The sequence below is a fragment of the Balaenoptera physalus genome, assembly GCF_965194825.1.
Source record: "Balaenoptera physalus genome assembly, chromosome: 12".
Lineage (NCBI taxonomy): Eukaryota > Metazoa > Chordata > Mammalia > Artiodactyla > Balaenopteridae > Balaenoptera > Balaenoptera physalus.
The window spans coordinates 23651493-23672150 of NC_138897.1; the positions used below are offsets into that span (position 1 = coordinate 23651493).

General features: G+C 41.5%; 1 protein-coding gene and 1 long non-coding RNA gene across 4 annotated transcripts; one reads left to right on the forward strand and one right to left on the reverse strand.

Moving 5' to 3' along the window:
- Window positions 1-1468: 1468 nt before the first annotated feature.
- On the reverse strand, window positions 1469-16398 carry ELAC1 (elaC ribonuclease Z 1). Of its 3 annotated transcripts, XM_082416647.1 has the most exons (5): window positions 16272-16384; window positions 14548-14796; window positions 10313-10477; window positions 4468-4935; window positions 1469-2981 (listed from the first exon to the last, which is right to left on the reverse strand). In XM_082416647.1, the coding sequence occupies exons 3-5, from the start codon at window positions 10467-10469 to the stop codon at window positions 2515-2517; spliced, it is 1092 nt and encodes a 363-aa protein (XP_082272773.1). In that variant the 5' UTR covers window positions 10470-10477; window positions 14548-14796; window positions 16272-16384; the 3' UTR covers window positions 1469-2514. The 3 variants fall into 3 exon arrangements, with proteins under 3 accessions (XP_082272773.1, XP_082272774.1, XP_082272775.1); XM_082416648.1 differs by lacking the exon at window positions 14548-14796 and having other exon boundaries at window positions 16272-16398; XM_082416649.1 differs by lacking the exons at window positions 14548-14796; window positions 16272-16384 and having other exon boundaries at window positions 4468-4931; window positions 10309-10477.
- A 20-nt stretch (window positions 16399-16418) lies between these two features.
- On the forward strand, window positions 16419-17552 carry LOC309639441. The gene is made up of 2 exons (XR_014251644.1): window positions 16419-16578; window positions 17056-17552. It is a non-coding gene; the product is annotated as an uncharacterized lncRNA (long non-coding RNA).
- The last annotated feature ends 3106 nt before the right edge of the window (window positions 17553-20658 follow it).

Below are 20658 nucleotides of genomic sequence, written 5' to 3' on the forward strand. Positions count from 1 at the left end.
AGGCCAGAAGAGAGTCCAAGAAAGAACTCTCACCATGAACTGATACCCTACACTTAGTCCAACATATCAATTTGTTCCACATTCCCATGTTCTCTGAGGGCTTAGCCCACACATATTAATAGAGCCTGATTCTAAAGGCTTGAGCTCAAGTCAGCTCTCAAGAAACGCTCAGGAACAGCAAAATTGAGTGGTAGGCTGTAGAAACACTTGAAGGAACTGCATGTTTACTTTGGTTTACCTATCAGTCTTTAGCACTTAGACAGTGAGCCTGAAATTTTGTCTTATATTCATTTATGTACTCCCAACACAGTGAATAGGGTACCACCAATCAGGCAGCTAAAATTTTTGGACAAATACAGTAATAAAATGGGCTAGGCACAGGTTCTGAACTTTAGGTCATAAATTTTGTGCATTCATGACATCAAGGCCTCATTTCGTTGAATAAATATTTCTGAGTGCATACTACAGGTGGGTATTTCCAAGAATGCCAAGGTGACTAAGATACAATCTTTACCCACAAGAGCTCCAGGCATTAGAGGTACTAGTACTAGCCATTCCCTCTTGTACAGGTTTGGGCACACCGTTGGTATCTAATAAATGCTTGTTTGAATTGAGTTCAGAAATCAAGATACACTTGAAGTCTGGTCAACTTTGGTATTTTGGCAGGCCAGGAGCCTGGAGTGGGGCTGAATCAGACCATTCTGGAGACTGCTTCAGAATGACTGAGATATTGAGTAACTAGACCCATCTTGATTATCACTACTCTAGGGATTCCAGACCCATCCAGGAGTCAGTTTTTACTAGAAAAGCCCCAGGACCCAAAGGAATTTAATAGTATACACCATGACAGTATTTCTGAATAAGTGTACAATAAACTCTTAGGTTCTTGAGATGTTAATAGATAGTATATGGTGAAATATGACTCAGAAAGGGGTTCAATAGAGTTGACAGGCCTCTGTACTTTAGGACTTTATGCCTTGAAGCAATGTGCTATGCTCCTTTTATACACTGTCTTATTTAATTTTTTCCCTGTCTTATTTTTCAGTGACAATTGTTCACTGTCTTCTTCTTATTTTTCCCATTTTTAGAGATGAGCAAGCTAAAGCTCAGAGAGTAAGTAATCCGCTCCAGAGCACACAGGGACCATCATGAGGTAAAGAATGGGACTCTGAAATCAGGTCTTTCTGGCACCAAAGACTGGCTGGTGATCCCTGAAGCAGTGCTGTTTTTAATGTATTCGTGGGCACTAGAACTCTGCCAGAGGGACACATAGCATACAGTTTGGGTTTCCCAAACTGATTTGATTAGGGAATCCTTTTGACTGAATCAGTACTTGAGACTACCTTTCCATTAACACATTTTGAGAAATATTGTGGGCAAATGACTCAGAGATACCCCATGAAAGACAGAAGGGAGGTGGAAGGCAACTCAGGAAGAAAAGCTATTCTAGAAAGAACATTTACTAAAATTGTGCTCAAAGAATGATTTATTGGAAAGCGTAAACGCAAGTTGGACAGGTATCATTTTTTAACCTCCAGATTCATAAGCTCCAGCTCATAGCTCATTTCTGACAAATAATATTTGATATGACGTTCCAATTCCAACATATTCACTTAGCTAGCTTTTTAGGATTTGTTGTAGAATTTGACTTACCTCGTAGTTCAACTCAGGATGTCACTAATTTTTATAAAGTATATTCACAGTGGGAGTATAAGTTTTAACTTGCTGTGTATCTCAGCAGGCCTGCAATATGCATTTTGGGATGAGATAATTCTTCACTGTTTAGGACTGACCAAACTTTGTAGGATCTAGCATCCTGGCCCCTACTGACTAAATACCAGTAGTAACCCCCTTAGTTTTGACAAGAGACATCCCCACAATTTCAAAACTCCATCTAAGGGAGAGTATCACCTCCAACTGAGAACCACAGGTTTAAAGCAAACTGGAAAGTTCAATAAGATATTAATTGGAGGATAAACACCTCGCCTGACTCTGCATTCAGTATTCAAGCAAAGAATTCAAGCCTTAACGTGCCAGCTTCAATCCTTCATATCCAATGTCTCATTACATTTCTCTCTATTCTGTTAATAACATGAACAGATTCAACACAAACTGCCAAAATACCATTTTTAGCCAGGAGGGCCAAGCCCTGCTACTGCTTTGCCAACAACAGCAATAAAGCCGGGCAGAAGCTAAGCCCAGGATTGCATGGCGTATTGGCTACCCTCTGAGGCAGCAGCCACAAAACATGTACACCTGAATAGTCTATCATTTTGTCAAGTGTGGACTTGAAGAAGGATTCTGGTTTATTCTTTTTAAAGTGATTTATTATCACAAAGCTTGCTCCCTTCTCAATGCTGAGTCAGTTCAGCAATGCAGCTCCATCCTCGTTAGGACTGTTAGGACCCAAATAATTTTAGACCAAAACGACGACGACGACGACAACAACAAACTTGACTGCTGGTTCAGTAACACATTCACAGACACATCAGGATGCATTCAGGAACGCTGGCTTCATTTCTTGATTGGAATGCCAATCACCATAAAATCTTCTGCTAGAGTCACTTCTTGGAGATCTAACACTGATTCAGCTTGCTTTTTAAGCTCTACGATCCCATCTGTTTCTCCTTCTCTGGCCAAGGCAACTGGTTTGTACCTCTGACTGAAGTGAGTCAGAACGAGCCTCTTTGCTTGGCACAGCTTTGCAAATGCTGCTGCCATGTGTGGCGTGCTGTGGCCGTGTTCCTTTGCTTTGTCCATCTGGGTGTCATCCAGGGTTGCTTCGTGGATCAACAGGTCTGCTTCAAAGCACAGCTTCACTCCTCCATCATCCACAACCCCAGAACAGTCACCCAAAATGCAGATTTTTCTTCCAACAATAGGCTTTTTTAAGACATCTTGGGGAGAAATTGTAACTCCATTTTCCAGAACAACAGAAATTCCATTTTTCAGCTTCCCATAGGCAGGACCCGGCGGAACACCTAATGACAGAGGCAGATAACATCACGTCATGGGAATGGCATTTATGACTTGTTAAGAGAGTCTGTTTCAACAGCACAGCAAATAGCAAATGGAAAAGGCATCCAATTCTTTTCATAATTGTTATAAATATTTTATTACTTGTGGAAAACTGGAAAATTTATACATTTTTAAAAGTTCACTGTTGGCTATTGATATAAGCAATGCCCGAGTACTTAAAACATTTCCAAGCACACGTGTCAGATGAGTTTTAAGCTCTTAAGTCCCACTAAAACCTTATTACAGTCAAGATAACAGCCTTGATTCTCTGCTGTGCATGGGAATAACATTATTTGAGAGTGCTGTATTTAATAAGCTCATCTTTGGGTAAAACTAAAGAGCCCATTTAAATGACAAGGTACCAACAAACTAACATAATAAAAAAAAACTGTTAGAGGGGATTGTCTGGGTCACAAGATCAAGCAGAGTTTCAGGCAGTTATAAATAATCAATCTTCTTTGTAGATAGGGGCAGTTCCATGTTTACCAAACTGGGCTTAAATCTCATATTAATCGAGAATAACACCTGATCATCACTCTGGGCAACACATACAAACAAACAGAATGTGTTCACTAATTCCAACATAGATCATGTTTAAAGTTTCCCAATACAACAGTATTTTCACAGGTTTTTAGACAATAAAAATACCTTTGGCCTAAGGCACTTTTCCTCATTACTTAGCATTTTGTTTTAGTTGGGAAAGAAAGAAGACATTGTGTAAATAAAGAAGAGACACACAAAAAACCATCACCATGACCATGTTTTCACAGGCTCTGTTGTAGCCATGCCAAGGAAGGTGGTATGCTGGAGGAGTGATGTACCCGGACACTGCTTTGGGAGAGGCGCTGAAGAGCTCTCACACATGATGGCCTAGCATGGAGGAGGTACGAAGCCTTTGATGGGCCCCAAGCCAATCTTTGAATGCTTGCTTCCGAGCGTGATGAAGCCAGGTATATAAAACTGGTTAAGGCAGTGTTCTAAACACCAAATTAACTTAATCAAGGTTGACTGACCAGGCAAAGTCAATAAAAAAGGAAAACCCAGAGAGCAGTTGGTTGGAGTTGCAAGGTTAAGAACTATGGCAAAAAGTCTCTGGCCAAAGATGTCATTGAAAACATATTTCAAAAAGATGACATGAAAAAACAAAAGCCTAGACCTGAGACAACAGGTCTACTCCACCAACCAAGATAGTAAAAGCTGAAGATAAGACAGATCAAGAATGTGCATTTAGGGAGCTGAAGAGAGAATTCAAATAGATACTTGGTTTTTGCTCTGTATAGCATATTTTGGCCCCAAGAATTTCCCTTAATAAACAAACTTTGGGCAAAGGAAGTAAGTAGAGAAAATGTCAGTTTTAGGCCTGGGAGACAAGAAAAGGTTTCTATGACACTTCTAACTGCTTTGGTTAACAACAACTAGACTGACGAGAAAGGAAAAAAAAACACTTACCAAGATCTTTCAGTTTCTGTGCATTGAGTTTACCTGGGCGTTTCTTCTCCACAACTGAAAATCCAAAGGAGGGTATTCGATGAAAGAGGCGAAATGCTTTCACAACAAACTGTTCATCATCAACCAGGAGGTATGAGTTTTCTTCTGAGTCTAACAGGATAGTTCTTCCTTGTCCGTCTTTGGGAGGGTTGTCTGCTTTATTCACGTGTACAAATTCTTTCAGTTCTTCTGTAGGACACTGATCCGCTGTAGGCACCAGCTCATGGACCACATAAGGGAAGACCAACTCCGTGTGAGAAAGTTCCATGGTTTGCCAGATAAAGTCTCGAAGCCCTGCAGGGCCATAGATTTCGATCGGCTGTTTGGTGACCATGGAGCCACTCTGCAGGCTGATTGTGCAGAGGAGGCCAGGAAGGCCAAAGAAATGGTCTCCATGAAGATGCGTGATGAAGATCTTAGTAATTCTCCCTTTTGATTGAGGCAGAGAAATAAATTTGGGAATTTTTCAGAAATAAAACCCATACAAAGCTACTTGAAACATGCATAACAACTTACATAGAAAGCAATAAAATGAATTTAGAAATTCTACTTATCACCATAAACTTATTTCTTTATATTCTTCTACATGATTCTAGAAGTAAGAAAGACAGGTATTATTATTTCACTAGATGGTTTTAATAAGATATAACTTTTTTTCATAAAACATCTTCAAATTACACAGTGTTACAGTTTTAAGAGTATTTTCCTACACATCCTCTTACTGGAAAAAAAAAAAAAAGGAAAAAGTGTACCAAAATGATTCACATAAGTAACCAGATAGGCCACAAGTGTTAAAAACATCTGGCAGTTACACTGCCCCCTACTGCTCCCTCTGAGAACAGCAAATATGAACAGTACTTCCAGCATAAAAATGTTCCCCTGGCTCCAACGGACTGGACCAGTGCCTGAATTCAAAATTGCCTTTTAAGGACTCCACACTGGACAGAGATTAACTAACCAAGCCAGAGCCTGCTTGTCTGGGTGAGGCTGAAGAGGGAGAAAAAGGAAGGGGGATGAGGGAGGGAGAGGAAAGGAAGGAGGGAGAAGGAGGGAGGTGGAAAGGGAGTGGGGTGAAGAACCGAGGGGGAGGAAGTGGGCAATAGACGCAGAGTGCAGTTTAGAGGGTAGATCCCCCATGGTGCTTTGTAAAGGCATGTGGGCCCCTCCCTTTCTCTCAATCTGAACTAATACAACAGCTTTTCCAGTGCATACTGACTTAGGCTGTAACTTGATTTAGCCATTGGTAAACTGAATTTACTCCTGGTATGTGGCAGGATGCCACATCAACATTTTTCTCAGATGCACCACAAGGCCTTTTAAAAGCAACAATCACAATTAACACATTTTTAGTATAACAGTGGCTTCCAGTCCTAGCTCATGGCCCACCCATTTCAAACATTTGATACCATAAAAGAACAGGAACAGTTTATCGATGCCATAAAAGAACAGGAATAGTTTACTGTGATGGGATTCGTCCTGTGACCTCTAGGTAACAGTGTTCTCCAAGCAAGTGTTCCCAGTGTTACTACACCAAGCCAGGCCCCTGTGGCAGAGAATAGACTGGGCAGAGGCTGATCTTGAACCTTGAAAATCGCCAGGAGGCACGCTAGAAGTTTCCTCAACATGCTCCTTTTTGTTTTCTCTTTTTAGTCCTCGTTTTTGCCGTTTTTTGACTTCTGGAACCCTTTCCTTTCCCCCTTCCTGCTGTCTGGGCTGCCAACACACCCCCAAGTGTGACCTGAGGACTCAACAGACAAAAAAACTACAACAGTTGTTGAGTCTCACGCTGACCTCAAAACTGCCAAATCAGACTTTCTGGGCCTCTCCCTATCTACTGCAAAACACAGCCAAAACTGAACACCAAAACAATCTGTGAACTCAAAGCAAGTGAGATAAATTAAGTAAGAAAAGGTACTTCCCACAGATATCACAGTTTCAGGGAAGACAAACATTTCATTTTTCAAGAAAGTTGATTTCAGAGGGAGAAGGAATGGCAACCACAATTATCAAAGGTAAGAGGAAGCTATCAAATGAAAAAAGAAACATGCATGAGTTCCCTTTCACTTAAGATCACGAAAGTTACCAGGGAAAATGTCATCCATATAGGACTAAGCGTCCTCTAAGGGATAATGCAGTGATATTTACTGCCGTAGGAAAACGTCTGCAATACATCGTTCATACGTAATATTCAGTTGAAAAAAAGCAGATCACACCAAGTATAGTTTGATTCCATTTATGCAAAATTATACACAAACACACACACAAATACACCTACACCATTACCATGTCTACATGTATAGAAAATTCACCAAAGAGAGGGGGATTTAGGCTTTTCTTATTTATATTTTTCTGCTTTGTTTGAACTTTTACAATGAGCATGTATACTTATTATAATCATTTTTAAAATTATACTTTTATAATACTTTTTGTAATCATTTTTGAGGAAAAAAAGGCTTAAGCTCACTCTTTAAAATTATGAAAAAAAATAGATATGGCAATCCTACACTTTTTAATTAGATGCTTGCATATTAGGACCAAGGAAACTTGCAAGAAGTATATTTAGAGAAACAGAAAATACTTCCTTATGAAACCCATAAAACATTATTACCCCAGGAGGTAGTATAAGCTAAAAGGGCTTCAATGACTCCAATAGCGATAGGTCCATATTAGGTTATTGAGAGAAACCAAGATGTATGGAGGGTGCCGCATTCCAGGTTGAGACTGGGGCTTTTGAAGCGCTAGAGTGTCTCAGCTAATGTTCTGGGATTACCATATCACCCTCCTCTCTGAGGCCAGGAAATTTTTTCTTAAGTCAACAAAAATTTTGTAAACTAAAGGTTCCCTTAGATTTTATTTTATTATTATTACTATTTTTTGCCAAACTTTTATTTTAAAAAGCTCGAGCTTTGTGAACTGTTTACAAAAATATATAAAATAGCTGTAAAATATAAAACACTAGAGAAAGGTATTGTGGCAGATAGAGTTAAGGTAGTACATGGGTACCACCATGGCCCCTGCCTCCTGCTGTTCATATCCTTCTATAATCCCTTCCCCTTGAGTGTGCGTGGGACTGGGGACTTACTCCTAACCAGTAAAATACAGCACAAGGATGCAATACGATTATGTCATTTACAGGACTCCATCTTGCTGGCAGACTTGCTCTGGAGTCTCTCTCCCTTGCTGGCAGTAATCAAGCCAAGCTACCCTGAAGCAGAAACCCCCATGACGAGGAACTACAGGAGGCCTCTAGTTGCTGCGGGCAGCCTCAGTCCTACAACTACAAGGATTCTGCCGACAACCTGAGTGAGCATTAAAAACAGATTCTTCCCCTAGTGGATGAGAGCGCAGCCCTGGCCAAGACCTGGATTGCAGCCTAGTGAGACCCTGAAGCAGAGAATGCAGCTAAGCCAGGCCTGAACTCCCTGACCCACAGAGACTATGAGATAATAAATGCAAATAACCCACTAAATTGATAATCTGCTATGCAGCATTAGATAACTGATACAGGTACTAAATAAAAAGTGAAGACTTACCCTATACCCAAACCTCTTAACACAACAGTTACTTGTTTCTATTTTAATCACCCTGCCACCTTAACCCCTACTCTCTGAAATGTTAAATATTACAGCCTCCACTCTGGCATGTGGAGGCTTGTTCTCGTGAAAGGAACCCCTGTGTGATCCAAGGGAAGTAAAGCATAATACCTGCTCTGACCTCAGGGTTTCAACATAAGACAGTAAATAATTAGGGTTGAACTGTGTACACCTCAAGGCCACGTGTCCCAAGTGATATGCATTAGTCCCTTCTTCCAACAGCTCTTTTCCTAACTCCCAATCTTGGTCTGGGACATCATCACCTGTAACTTGTAATAATTCTTCATTTCTTCACATACTAGACATTTACTCAGTCACCACCTTCTGTTGGCTCTATAAGTATCTCTTTGAGTCTCTCATCTTCATCCTTATCCCTACTTCCTGCTTCAACATCTTCATCCTTATCCCTACTTCCTGCTTCAACATCTTCATCCTTATCCCTACTTCCTGCTTCAACATCTTCATCTCTCTCTCTCTCAGGTGAATGCCACTGCCTTGGAACTGGTCTCCTGATGCCAATCTCTCTCTCCCAATATATTTGCCGTTGGAAAACTGTCCTAAAACACAAATCAGACCATGTCATTGCTCGGCTTAAAATTTTTAAATGATTCCTTGTTGCCAATAGAATAATAAGGTCCAGATACCTTAGAATATCACAGGAGTCCTCACGGTCTGCCCTTACTTACTTCCTTAAGCATTCTTATCTCTCATCTATCCAGCCAAATACTCAAAGTTCTGGATAGCTTAATATTCCCCAAACATGTCATTTCTCTCCTAGAAACTCTTGCTCACTTTGTTGTCTGTTCCTTGAAGGTCCATCCCTGCTCCTCTCCCCAGAGAAACTTCTATTCATCTCCTACATCCTAGCTCACTGCTACCATCTCTAGGTTGCTTTCCCTGAACACACAGATACAGTTAGTGTCCCCCTCCTTAGTGCTTCAAAAGTAGTTAGAGAACACCTCCATTATTCTTACTTATCAAATTACACCATGACTGTTTGCATGTCAGTTTTCACCACTAGACCAAGGAATCCTTGGATGATAGAACTATACTTCCTTTAGTCATCAAATGCTAGGTACTGTGACGAGTCGTAGGAATTTCAATAACTACCATTTACCAAGACCTAACAAGTGAGAGGCACTGTACTAAGTGCTGAACATCTTATTCATGCATTAACTGAACAGATATAACTAGGCATCTACTAGGTATGTAAGTGATCACTGAGTTCACCTTATTGTACAGGGAAATACACAGTGACCACAGAAACAACTATTTAAATAGCATAACTTTAGATATTGAGGATGCTAAGAAGTCAATAAAAATAGCACAAAACAGTAGAGTGCCTGGGGTGAGGAGGAATTACTTAACCCCGGAGGTTCAGCCTTTGAGAAGACAGCATTTGAGCTAAGATTTAACTGATGAGAAGGAGACAACCACACAGAGAAGGGATTATTATATACAATTCTCACAACACCCCTTCTACGTCGAGTTTTTAACCCCATTTTAAAGGTGAGGAAAGCAAAGCTTAAGCTGGCTGATCTGCTAAGGTAATAAGCCGAGACACAGCTGGGACTGGAACCTTGGTCTGCCTGACTCTGGGCCAAGGCTCTGGCGGACACTGTACTCTTCAGTCTGCCGGTGCCAAGCTCACCCTGTTCCCTATGGCTGGAATGCCCTTCTTCTCCCCAGCCCAGGGAACCCTTCCTCCTCCTTTAACAACTCACAGGTCACCTTCTCTGAGAATGACCCCAAGGGGAAAAGAACATTTCACTCCCCAGAACATCTACCACCCTTTGTATTCTCTCATGATACTTACACCTAGCTCCTGGTGGACATAAGTATGTTCCTTTGCTTGGGCAGTGTCTATTTAATATGTCCGATGTAACCCACTCCATCCTCCATGCCCTAAGCCTATAGAAATCCTTGCTCTCAACATTTACAGGAAGAATGAAAAGTAAATACATAAATAAGGAAGGAAGGGAGGAAGGGAGGGAGGGGGGAGGGAAGGAAGGAAGGAAGGAAGGAAAGAAGGAAGAAAGATAGTTTAGTGGGTGTGGCCAGATACCCCAGCACCTTCCAAGTATTGCCAGGGCTCCAGCACTGAAATGGGGTGCAACTCTCAGGGCTGTTTCTAAGCAAAAGGCCCAAGGAAAGCCAAGAAAATGAAGCAGAACAAGAGACAGCCTTAATGAGAGAGCTGAATGCACACTGACCTGCTTTAAGTTGGCTTTTCATAAGCTGTGTCTGGGTTCCCTCCCCACAGTCAAAGAGCCAGCACTCGCCTTCACACCGAAGGACCAGAGCAGAGGCACCCCGGGTTGGGGATGGGTATGCTGCGCCTGTCCCCAGAAATGTCACATCCATAGACATCTTCCACCCTGGAACGAGAAGATCCCTTAGGGATTATTACACATCACTGCTCAAAATCACCAAAAACAGGTTCTTGTGAGTTTTACTATTACCTATGTTTTGGTTATTAAGAATAGTTTGCATTCCTGTTCTCTAATAGTTTTCCACAGAAATCTGAAGAAAGATTTTAGTAACTCTTAATCAGTTAAAACCACAAATTACCAAACTTTGTATGACTGCTCACACAAACAAAAATAAATTTTAAAAAAGCCAAACCCAGTCAATTAATAACTATAATTGAATTCCAACTATATGAGATTCTGGAAAAGGCAAAACTATGGGAATGGACACAGTGGTTTGACTCTACAAGGTGGGTACTATATCATCATCCCCATTTTAGAGATGGGGAAGCTGAGGCACAGAGAGGTAGTGACTTGCCTAGGGTCCCACGGCTAGTAAGTGGCAGAGCTGGGATTCAGACACCAGGACACTAGCTCCAGGGCAACTCTATCATGTCACCTTCTGTCTTAAGCATTCCTTATGTTGTAGCTTTATTATCCATAACAAAGGTCCAGGTGACACCTTAATTTCAGATGTCTAGCCTCTAGAATTGTGCAAGAATAAATTTCTGTTGTTTAAAAAAAAAAAAAGACAGTGGTTTGGGGGAAGGGAGGAGGGATGAATAGGTGGAGCACATGGGATTTTTAGGACATGGGATTTAGCACATGGAATTTTTTAGCAAAACTATTCTATATGATGCAGTAAACACAGACACACGTCATTGTACATTGGTCAAAACCCATAGAATATACAATACAGAGTGAATGAACCCTAATGTAAACTTTAGTTAACAATAATATATCAGGGAACCAGATCTCACATGCATGCTGCAACTAAGAGTTCACATGCCACAACTAAGGAGCCCACGAGCTGCAACTAAGGAGCCTGCCTGCCACAACTAAGACCCAGTGCAACCAAATAAATAAATATTTTAAAAAAGAATGTATCAATATTGGCTCATCACTACCACACTAATGTAAGACGTTAATATTAGTGGAAATTGGGGGGAGGCGTGGGTATATAAGAACTCTGTACTTTCTCCTTATTAATTTTTTAAAAAAGTCTTTCTAATAAATAAACAACTCTAGTGAGATTCTGGGCAAGAGCTGGAATTTAATTATGCTCACTAAGTGATATCTCTGGTGCCTGTGGTGAGCAGCCCTTTCTCTGAACCATCATAAACCACAGCAATGCTCTACAACACTCTACAGTAATGCTAATACCACACAGTAATGCTGAGTGAATGTCTCACTCCCCTGATAATAGAGTCCATGAGGGGTTAGCACCTGGGCTTCTGCTCTTATAAGTGATCAGCAATAACCTGTTGAGTGTGTAGATTTCTGCCAACTCCTGAGATCTCTTTTTCCTTTTACTACTTTTGGGCACATCTATCTCTGATATACTTCTGTGATAGGAGATATGCATCAAATAAAATAAGCACAAACTCAAACTTATATATCAATATAAACAATTATAGAGCATCCACACTGATGACAGGGAAGAAAACAAACATATAAGTTTAAGAAAAACTACTAAAACAAGAAAATTGGACAGCAAGCTGGATAAATATATCATCTATAGGGAAAAAAAATCTATCAAAAACTTTTCTCAGTCCTAGCAATAACCAGATAAAAATTAAAATAAGGGAAAAAACCCTCAGTCACAAGAGAAAAAGAAGCCTTATAAAATAACTAGAAAGTTAATAGGAAAGGAATAGACCTTAAAAGACCCAAAAAGAGATACACATTAGCTTCCCTGATAGGAAGATTTACTATCACAGAAATGTCTATCTTTTCATAATTAATGTATATATATTTAATGTAAATTCTATCAGATTTCCAGTGGGATTTATCTTGGAACAAAAGCAACCCAAAGATCACATGGAAGAAAAAATACATGTCTGAGAATGGGCAAGAAAAGTACACAAAGCATTGAGTAGTGACTTAACTTTTCTAGATATTAACACATACTACACTAATCAGGCATAAAGAAAACAGAATAATATTGGCACAAAAATAGAGGTGACAGAGAAGGGACAGTCCAGAAATAAACCCAGGTACGTACAGAAATCAATATACAACAAAAGTGTAAAAAGGGTGGCTTTTTAAATGAACAACACTGACGTAATTGGCTATTTCTGCAGAAAAAAGAAAGCAAGATTCTTATTTTGCATTGTATATAAAAATACATTCCACATGGTTTAGAAATATAAATGTGAAAGGTCCAAAAAAATATGTTCAAAAAATTACGAGAATATGTATATAACTTTGGGGATGAGAAAGCCCTTACTGGCAAGACATGAAACCCAGAAAATTTTTAAGACGACATTTTTACTACACTTTCATATATCAAGATTCTTAAAGTCAAAGGACCAAAAAAAACACCTGGAGAAAACTGTACTGTATGATAAAGGGTTAATGCCCCTAAAAATTGGTCCAAGTAAATGCATTAATAAAAACAAAAAAACTGATAAAATAGAAAAATAAGCAAGGAATATACACAGGAAATTCACAGTAGAAATCCAAACGGCCAATAAGCATGAAAAGTGCTCAGTCACCCAGTAGTTAGAAGAAATGCAAATTAAAGAAAAAGATACATTATTTTCCACACATCAGCTGGCAAATATTAATGCTATCCAGTGCTGACCAAGACAAGGGAAAATGGGTACCTGCATTTTACTAGTGGTGTTAGTATGAATTGCTATTATGTTTTGGGAGAGTAATCTGGCAATATATATTACCAATAATAATGATGCTGCTAATAGCAACATACTTTAACCCAGCAATCCCATTTTTGGGAATCGACCTTACAGAAATAAAGGTCTGTGTACGATGATGTTTATTGTGCTACTTTTAAGGTGGCTAAAATTTGGAAACCATCTGAATATATATATATATACACACATATATATGTATATATATATATATATATATATATCAATAGGGAAACAACTGAATATTTTATTGTATATTCATATCATGAACTATTTATTCTACAGTTCAGTCAGGTCTGTAACTCTTGTCCTGAAGGGATGACAATGAGAAAAGTTACAGATGGCTATGGCATAATCTCATTTTTATAACAATGCCCAAACCCCTACATTATACAAGACAGTCTGGTGAGGGAGGATATACACCATATTGCTAATATTGGTTATCTCAGGGGTGATTAAAATGATGGTGGTGATGGTAGAGATTATTAACTTTTCTTTTAAATCTTTGAATTGTTTTTGGTTGCAATAAGCAGCATTTCATTTATTTGTTTTTAATTTATATTTAATTTACTTAATTTATATTTTATATTTAATTTACTTAATACTGATGATTTTTAAGAAATGTGTCATAATGCTGAACATGCTCTTCTAACTACATATCACCTGATCTCCCTTTCCATTTGGGGATACAGTCACCTCACACAGCAGGTGGGTGGTACATCTCTCCACCCCCTACACAAGCCTTTAGGTTACTGCTAGTGTCCTTTCCATGTGTCACTCCACATTTTCACCTCCAAGATCAAGACTTCCTCTGATAATATTTGCAGAGGCTTTCTTATTGGATTGCAGTTTGCAAGAGGCGGAAGAATACACAGAATGTAGAAAGTTGAAAATTTAAGGTATTAAATGCAGAAAGTATAATAGAATATAATCACTTTGCATGTGTAACAAATAATAGATCTAAGCCAGTGGTACAGAACCCTGGAGAGTATGAGAGTATTAGAATCACCTAGAGAGCTTTTAAAACATATCAATGATTGGGCTCCATCCCAGAACAATTAAACAGGAAATTCTGCAAGAGACCTGTGTTTTAGAATTAAAAAAAAAAATTCTTCCCCTGTGATTCTAACATGCAGTCAGTTTTGAGAACCACTTAGTGAAAGGCTAATGGAGAACTATAATGGATGGATCAGGCTGACGTGAGCTCACTAGTCAACTAGTCAATCTTTTTTTAAAAAAAACTTTTGTCATGAAAAATTTCAAACACGGATTAGTATAATGCACTGTCACATACCCATCACCGAGCTTCAACAATTATCAACTCACGGTCAATCCTGTTTCATCTGTATCCCTCACCCATCGTCTAAGAACACTTGACAAGTGGTATTATTGGGTACTTCCATCAGGGAGCACACGCTGTCTGGCTGTCTCTCTTTTTCTGACGTTAACGGCCACTAACGATCATTTCCAGGATCAATGATTTCATTAGGGGTTGCCAAGGTGATATTCTCTCATTCCTTCTGTAGTTATTAGCTGGCATCCTTCTGTAATTCCCTGATCAATTAGTTAGTCACCCTGCAATACAATTTGTACGGAAAAGGTCCAGTGATCAATCTTGACACCACAAAGAGAGACAAGACCTAATCCAACTCCTGATGCGATGTAATATGAAGTACACAGTAATTTAGGAGGTTTTCTTGCCAAAAAGTATAACCTGCATCTGGAAAAGGCTGTCATCTAAATACCAGTTTATTAAAGGACACCACAGGGATGGAAAAAGCAAATTTCAGTATGTAAGAAACATTACAGGACAAATGACTTGGCTTCTTCAACAAGTGAAATACAAGGAAAAACAATAATAAAGAGGAAGGAGATGAAGAGATATGAGCCGTCAACCAAGTGTAGCATGTGTAGCTTGTTTGACTCCTGATTTGGACAACCAGATAATGGGAGGGAAAAAAAGAGACAATAGGGGATATGTAAACGTTCACTGGATAGATGGTAACATGAAATTCTTACGAGACTGATAATGGTTTTATATTTAAGGAGTTACTGTGTTCTGTAAACAAACAAGTATTTAATGGATGAAATGGTACATTTAGATTTACTTTAAAATAATCCAGTGGGGGTGAAGGTACCAGATGAAACTGATTGATTGTGAGTTGGTACATGAGTTGGTACATTCAGTACACGATTCTATTTTGGTATATATTTGAAAGTTTCCATAACAAAAAGTTGAAAAACAAGCCAAATAATCAACTCTTCCACTAGGTCGGAAGTAATAAGAAGTTAATTTATTTAATCAGTGGTGCATGTTTTGTGACATGCACCATTCTAAGCACTAGAAAATAAGTGACCAAACCAGATTTTGAACCCTGTCTTTTCGGACAAAAAAAAAAACAAACCCAGCCGCTTGCTTTCTCATGACTATGATCCACTTTGGAGGAAGTGCACATTCCGGGCGAGAACACAGCACACGATCGATCGCAGTACTGTCACTTGACACTCTGGGCCAGTGGTTCTCAGTCCCGGCTCCATATCACAAACACCTGGTGATTCTGGGGCCTCAGCACTTGGAAGGCTTCCCAGAAGATTCTAAAGGCTGCCGGGTTCAGAACGAGTTTCTAGGCAGGCAGTGCCAGCCCTGCAATCACCCAGTGGTGCAGGCACGGCAGATACTGCCAGCCTCCATTTTAGAGATGAATAAAGCGTGGCCCGCGAGATAGAGTGAGCGGCCAAGGCCGAGCCAGGGCCAGAGGCCAGGTCTCCAACCGTTGGCCAGCCCAGCCTCTCCTCCAAGTCAGCATCAGTGTAGCAAAAGGAGGGGTGGGCGTCGGCAGGAGCGCCGGGCGACTGAGGCCCCCGTCTGGGGGTGAGGGTGGACGAGGCGCGTCCTCGCTCCCCGGCGCTCCCGGGCCTGGGTCCTCTGCTCCGGTCCCGGCCCGCGAGTCCGCAGGAAGCGCGCCCTCAGCCCGCTCGGCGGGCGCGTGGGAGGCCTCGGCGGCGCAGACCCTGGCCCGCCCCCCTCCGGCGCGCCCTGCCCCACTCACCCACTCCCCGAGACCCGCGGCAAGAGCCGAGGGAGGCGCAGGCCCGCAGCGAGGCCCAGCCGTCCACGGGGAGACGACGCGCGCGGGCGGAAGTGCGCCGCCGGCCGTGCCCGCGTGAGGCCGCTCTAGGAGGCGCCGGAGGTCCGCGCTCGGTGGTTCCCGCCGGAGCTCAAGCGTGCCTAGAGGTTGGGCAGACGGCCCTGGGCACCTGCTCTGTTCTGCAGTGGGACTCCCTCTCCTTCACTCGCCCGCACCAGCGCGCTGGGTTCGCTGGTGGCGGTAACCCGTGAGGACCAGAGCCCCCAAGGTGAAAAACGTCTACTGTTCAGCTTTTTGTTTTCCGTGTAATGTTTTCAAACAAGAGTGTTTTACCAGATGCTTTGCTCTGGCATATCTTTGTGTAAAGTCTGTTCTTTCGTGGGGATGAATCGTTCTATCTTAATCACTAAATCTGAAAGTGTAAGCTTGCGCTGCCTTAGAATCAGAGTTCATAGCAGCGTTACTATAGATCCTGAGTCTCCGCTCCATTTCACTTTGCTGTTCCAGGGATACAGCGGAATGTTTGCTGAAAATCTGAAGCTGCCTGTGCTGTGGGAATGTTTGCTGAAAATCTGAAGCGGCCTGTGCTGTGCACGCACGAGCGTCGCAGGTGTGTTCACTTAGTGAACGCACAGCATAGCCTGCTGGACGCGCGAGTGTAGAGCCGGGGCCTAAACTGCATGTAGTGACCACAAACCACGGGGAAAACACTCATTGATTTAAATCCCAATTTTCAAAATTTCAGGCTTGGGACTTCCCTGGTGGCGCAGTGGTTAAGATTCCCCCTGCCAATGCAGGGGACATGGGTTCGAGACCTGGTCCGGGAGGATCCCACATGCTGAAGAGCAGCTAAGCCCATGTGCCACAACTACTGAGCCTGCACTCTAGAGCCTACGAGCCACAACTACTGAGCCCACGTGCCACAACTACTGAAGTCCGTGCAGCTAGAGCCTGTGCTCTGCAACAAGAGAAGCCACCGCAAGGAGAAGCCTGCACACCGCAACGAAGACCCAACGCAGGCAAAAAAAATAATAATAATTTAAAAATTTCATGCTCCTATGCAGCGCTAGATGCACTGGCATTTGCTCACATGCTCAAAGTGGTCAAAGTATCCAACAGCTTCATAACAGGAATAGAAGTGCTGTGGATGTGAGGTTTTTAGAACTACCTGGATAGGGGGATCAAGATCCCATTCTCCCCCCGACCCCGACTGCTTTGCTCAGTAAACCATTAGATCATTTACTTTTGGGCCTCTTCAAAGCTTTTATTTATTCAAGTGTTAATTGAGCAGCAACTTTGTGGATAGTATTATTTTTGATGCTGAGAGAGTTTTTTAAGTATGTCATGGCCCCTGGTTTTAGGAGCATACACTGAGGTTGGGAAAAGAGGTATCAGGAAGCCACTAACAATATGAGGGAACAAAAGAGAAGCCAAAAGGAGTGATAAGACGATAGAAATAGGGAGATCACTCAGTTAAGAAAGGGTTAGGGAAAACCCTGGCCGTCCAGTGCTTAGGACCCTGCGCTTTCACTGTCGAGGGGTCCCACAAGCTGCGCTGGGTGCCCCTCCACCCCCCCAAAAAAGAAACAGTTAGACTTGAACTGGTTCTTGTAGGATGGTCGAGACTTGGATTAGTGTTCTGGAAATGGAAAAATAAGGTGGATTTGTTTGTGTGGGGACTGGTTTAGCAAAGTATTAAAAACTGGACCTTGAACGTTATTTATTCTGACACTTGCCTAGCTAAGAAGTGCTCAGGAAGACACATTCTACAGCTAGGTCTCGATCACAACTCAGCTAGGGCTTCCCCACAGCGGTACCCTCCATAGATCTGCCCACTCCAGAGGTTCCTGCCACCCACCACCCATGCCCCAATCAAGGTTTCTTACAACTCCTCGGAGGTTCTTATAGCTTTAGAGAATACTGGATAGCACTTTTTGTTCATTTTTAAAACTTTACATTACGGGAAATTTTTAACATACACAAAAGTTGAGAAAATGTTTAATGAACCATTATGTGTAATCGTCACTCATCTTCAACAGTTAGTAACACCTGATCCAATTTGTTTCACCCAGAACCCCTGCCCCTCCAAAGGCAACAGAAAGCCCTGGATTATTTTCATTTCCAGGCACAGTATCATTTTTTCCATAAACACTTCTAAAAGCATTTAAGGATCTTTTCTTTTTTAAAACATCTCATCTCTGTATAATGATGGTGGACAGTTCAGTATATAAATATAAAGATAAAGATAAGGACTTTAAAAAGTGCGACCATAATATCATTATCATACAAAGACAATAATTGTTCACATCATCAAATATACAGTCACTGTTCAAATTTTCCTGATCATCTCATAACTTTTTGCAGCTCGTTTGTTCTAGTCATAAAGTCAAAATATAAAATAAAAGAAATTCAAAGCTCTCTTAAAAAACTTAGCTACAGGGAGATTGGTTCAAGATGGCGGAGTAGAAGGACGTGCTCTCACTCCCTCTTGCGAGAGCACCAAAATCACAACTAACTGCTGAACAATCATCGACAGGAAGACACTGGAACTCACCAAAAAAGATACCCCTCATCCAAAGACAAAGGAGAAGCCACAATGAGACGGTAGGAGGGGCGCAATCACAGTAAAATCAAATCCCATAACTGCTGGGTGGGTGACTCACAGACTGGAGAACACTTATACCACAGAAGTCCACCCACTGGAGTGAAGGTTCTGAGCCCCACGTCAGGCTTCCCAACCTGGGGGTCCGGCAACGGGAGGAGGGATTCCTAGAGAATCAGACTTTGAAGCCCAGTGGGAATTGATTGCAGGACTTCAACAGGACTGGGGGAAACAGAGACTCCACTCTTGGAGGACACACACAAAGTAGTGTGTGCATCGGGACCCAGGGCCAGGAGCAGTGACCCCAGGGGAGACTGAACCAGACCTACCTGCTAGTATTGGAGGGTCTCCTGCAGAGGCAGGGGGTGGCTGTGGCTCACCGTGGGGACAAGGACACTGGCAGCAGAAGTTCTGGGAAGTACTCCTTGGCTTGAGCCCTCCCAGAGTCTATCATTAGCCCCACCAAAGAGCCCAGGTAGGCTCCAGTGTTGGGTCCCCTCAGGCCAAACGACCAACAGGGAGGGAACCCAGCCCCACCCATCAGCAGACAAGCGGATTAAAGTTTTACTGAGCTCTGCCCACCAGAGCAACAGCCAGCTCTACCCACCACCAGTCCCTCCCATCAGGAAACTGGCACAAGCCTCTTAGATAGCCTCATCCACCAGAGGGCAGACAGCAGAAGCAAGAAGAACTACAATCCTGCAGCCTGTGGAACAAAAACCACATTCACAGAAAGATAGACAAGATGAAAAGGCAGAGGGCTATGTACCAGATGAAGGAACAAGATAAAACCCCAGTAAAACAACTAAATGAAGTGGAGATAGGCAACCTTCCAGAAAAAGAATTCAGAATAATGATAGTGAAGATGATCCAGGACCTCGGAAAAAGAATGGAGGCAAAGATCGAGAAGATGCAAGAAATGTTTAACAAAGACCTAGAAGAATTAAAGAACAAACAAACACAGATTAACAATACAATAACTGAAATGGAAAATACACTAGAAGGAATCTATAGCAGAATAACTGAGGCAGAAGAACGGAGCAGAATAAAGAAAAAAGAATGAAAAGAAATGAAGACAGCCTAAGAGACCTCTGGGACAATATTAAATGCAACAACATTTGCATTACAGGGGTCCCAGAAGGAGAAGAGAGAGAGAAAGGACCCAAGAAAATCTTTGAAGAGATTATAGTCGAAAACTTCCCTAACATGGGAAAGGAAATAGCCGCCCAAGTCCAGGAAGCACAGAGATAAACCCACAGAAAACATCATTCTCAATGGTGAAAAACTGAAAGCATTTCCTCTAAGATCAGGAACAAGACAAGGATGTCCACTGTCACCACTATTATTCAACATAGTTTTGGAAGTCCTAGCCATGGCAATCAGAGAAGAAAAAGAAATAAAAGGAATACAAATTGGAAAAGAAGAAGTAAAACTGTCACTGTTTGCAGATGACATGATACTATACATAAATAATCCTATTCTGTGATTATGTGAGAGAATACCTTTGGTCTTAGGAAATGCACACAGAAGTACTTAGGAGTAAAGGGGCATCATATCTGCAATTTATTCTTAAATCATTCAGCAAATAAATATTTATATAGTGAGAGAGAAAGAGAGAATGACGAAACTAATAGTGCAAAATATAAACAATTGGTGAATCTCGGTAAAGGCGCTTGGGAGTTCTTTGCACTGTTCTTGCAACATTTCTATAAGTTTGAAATTATATCTATATTAAAAAATAATAAC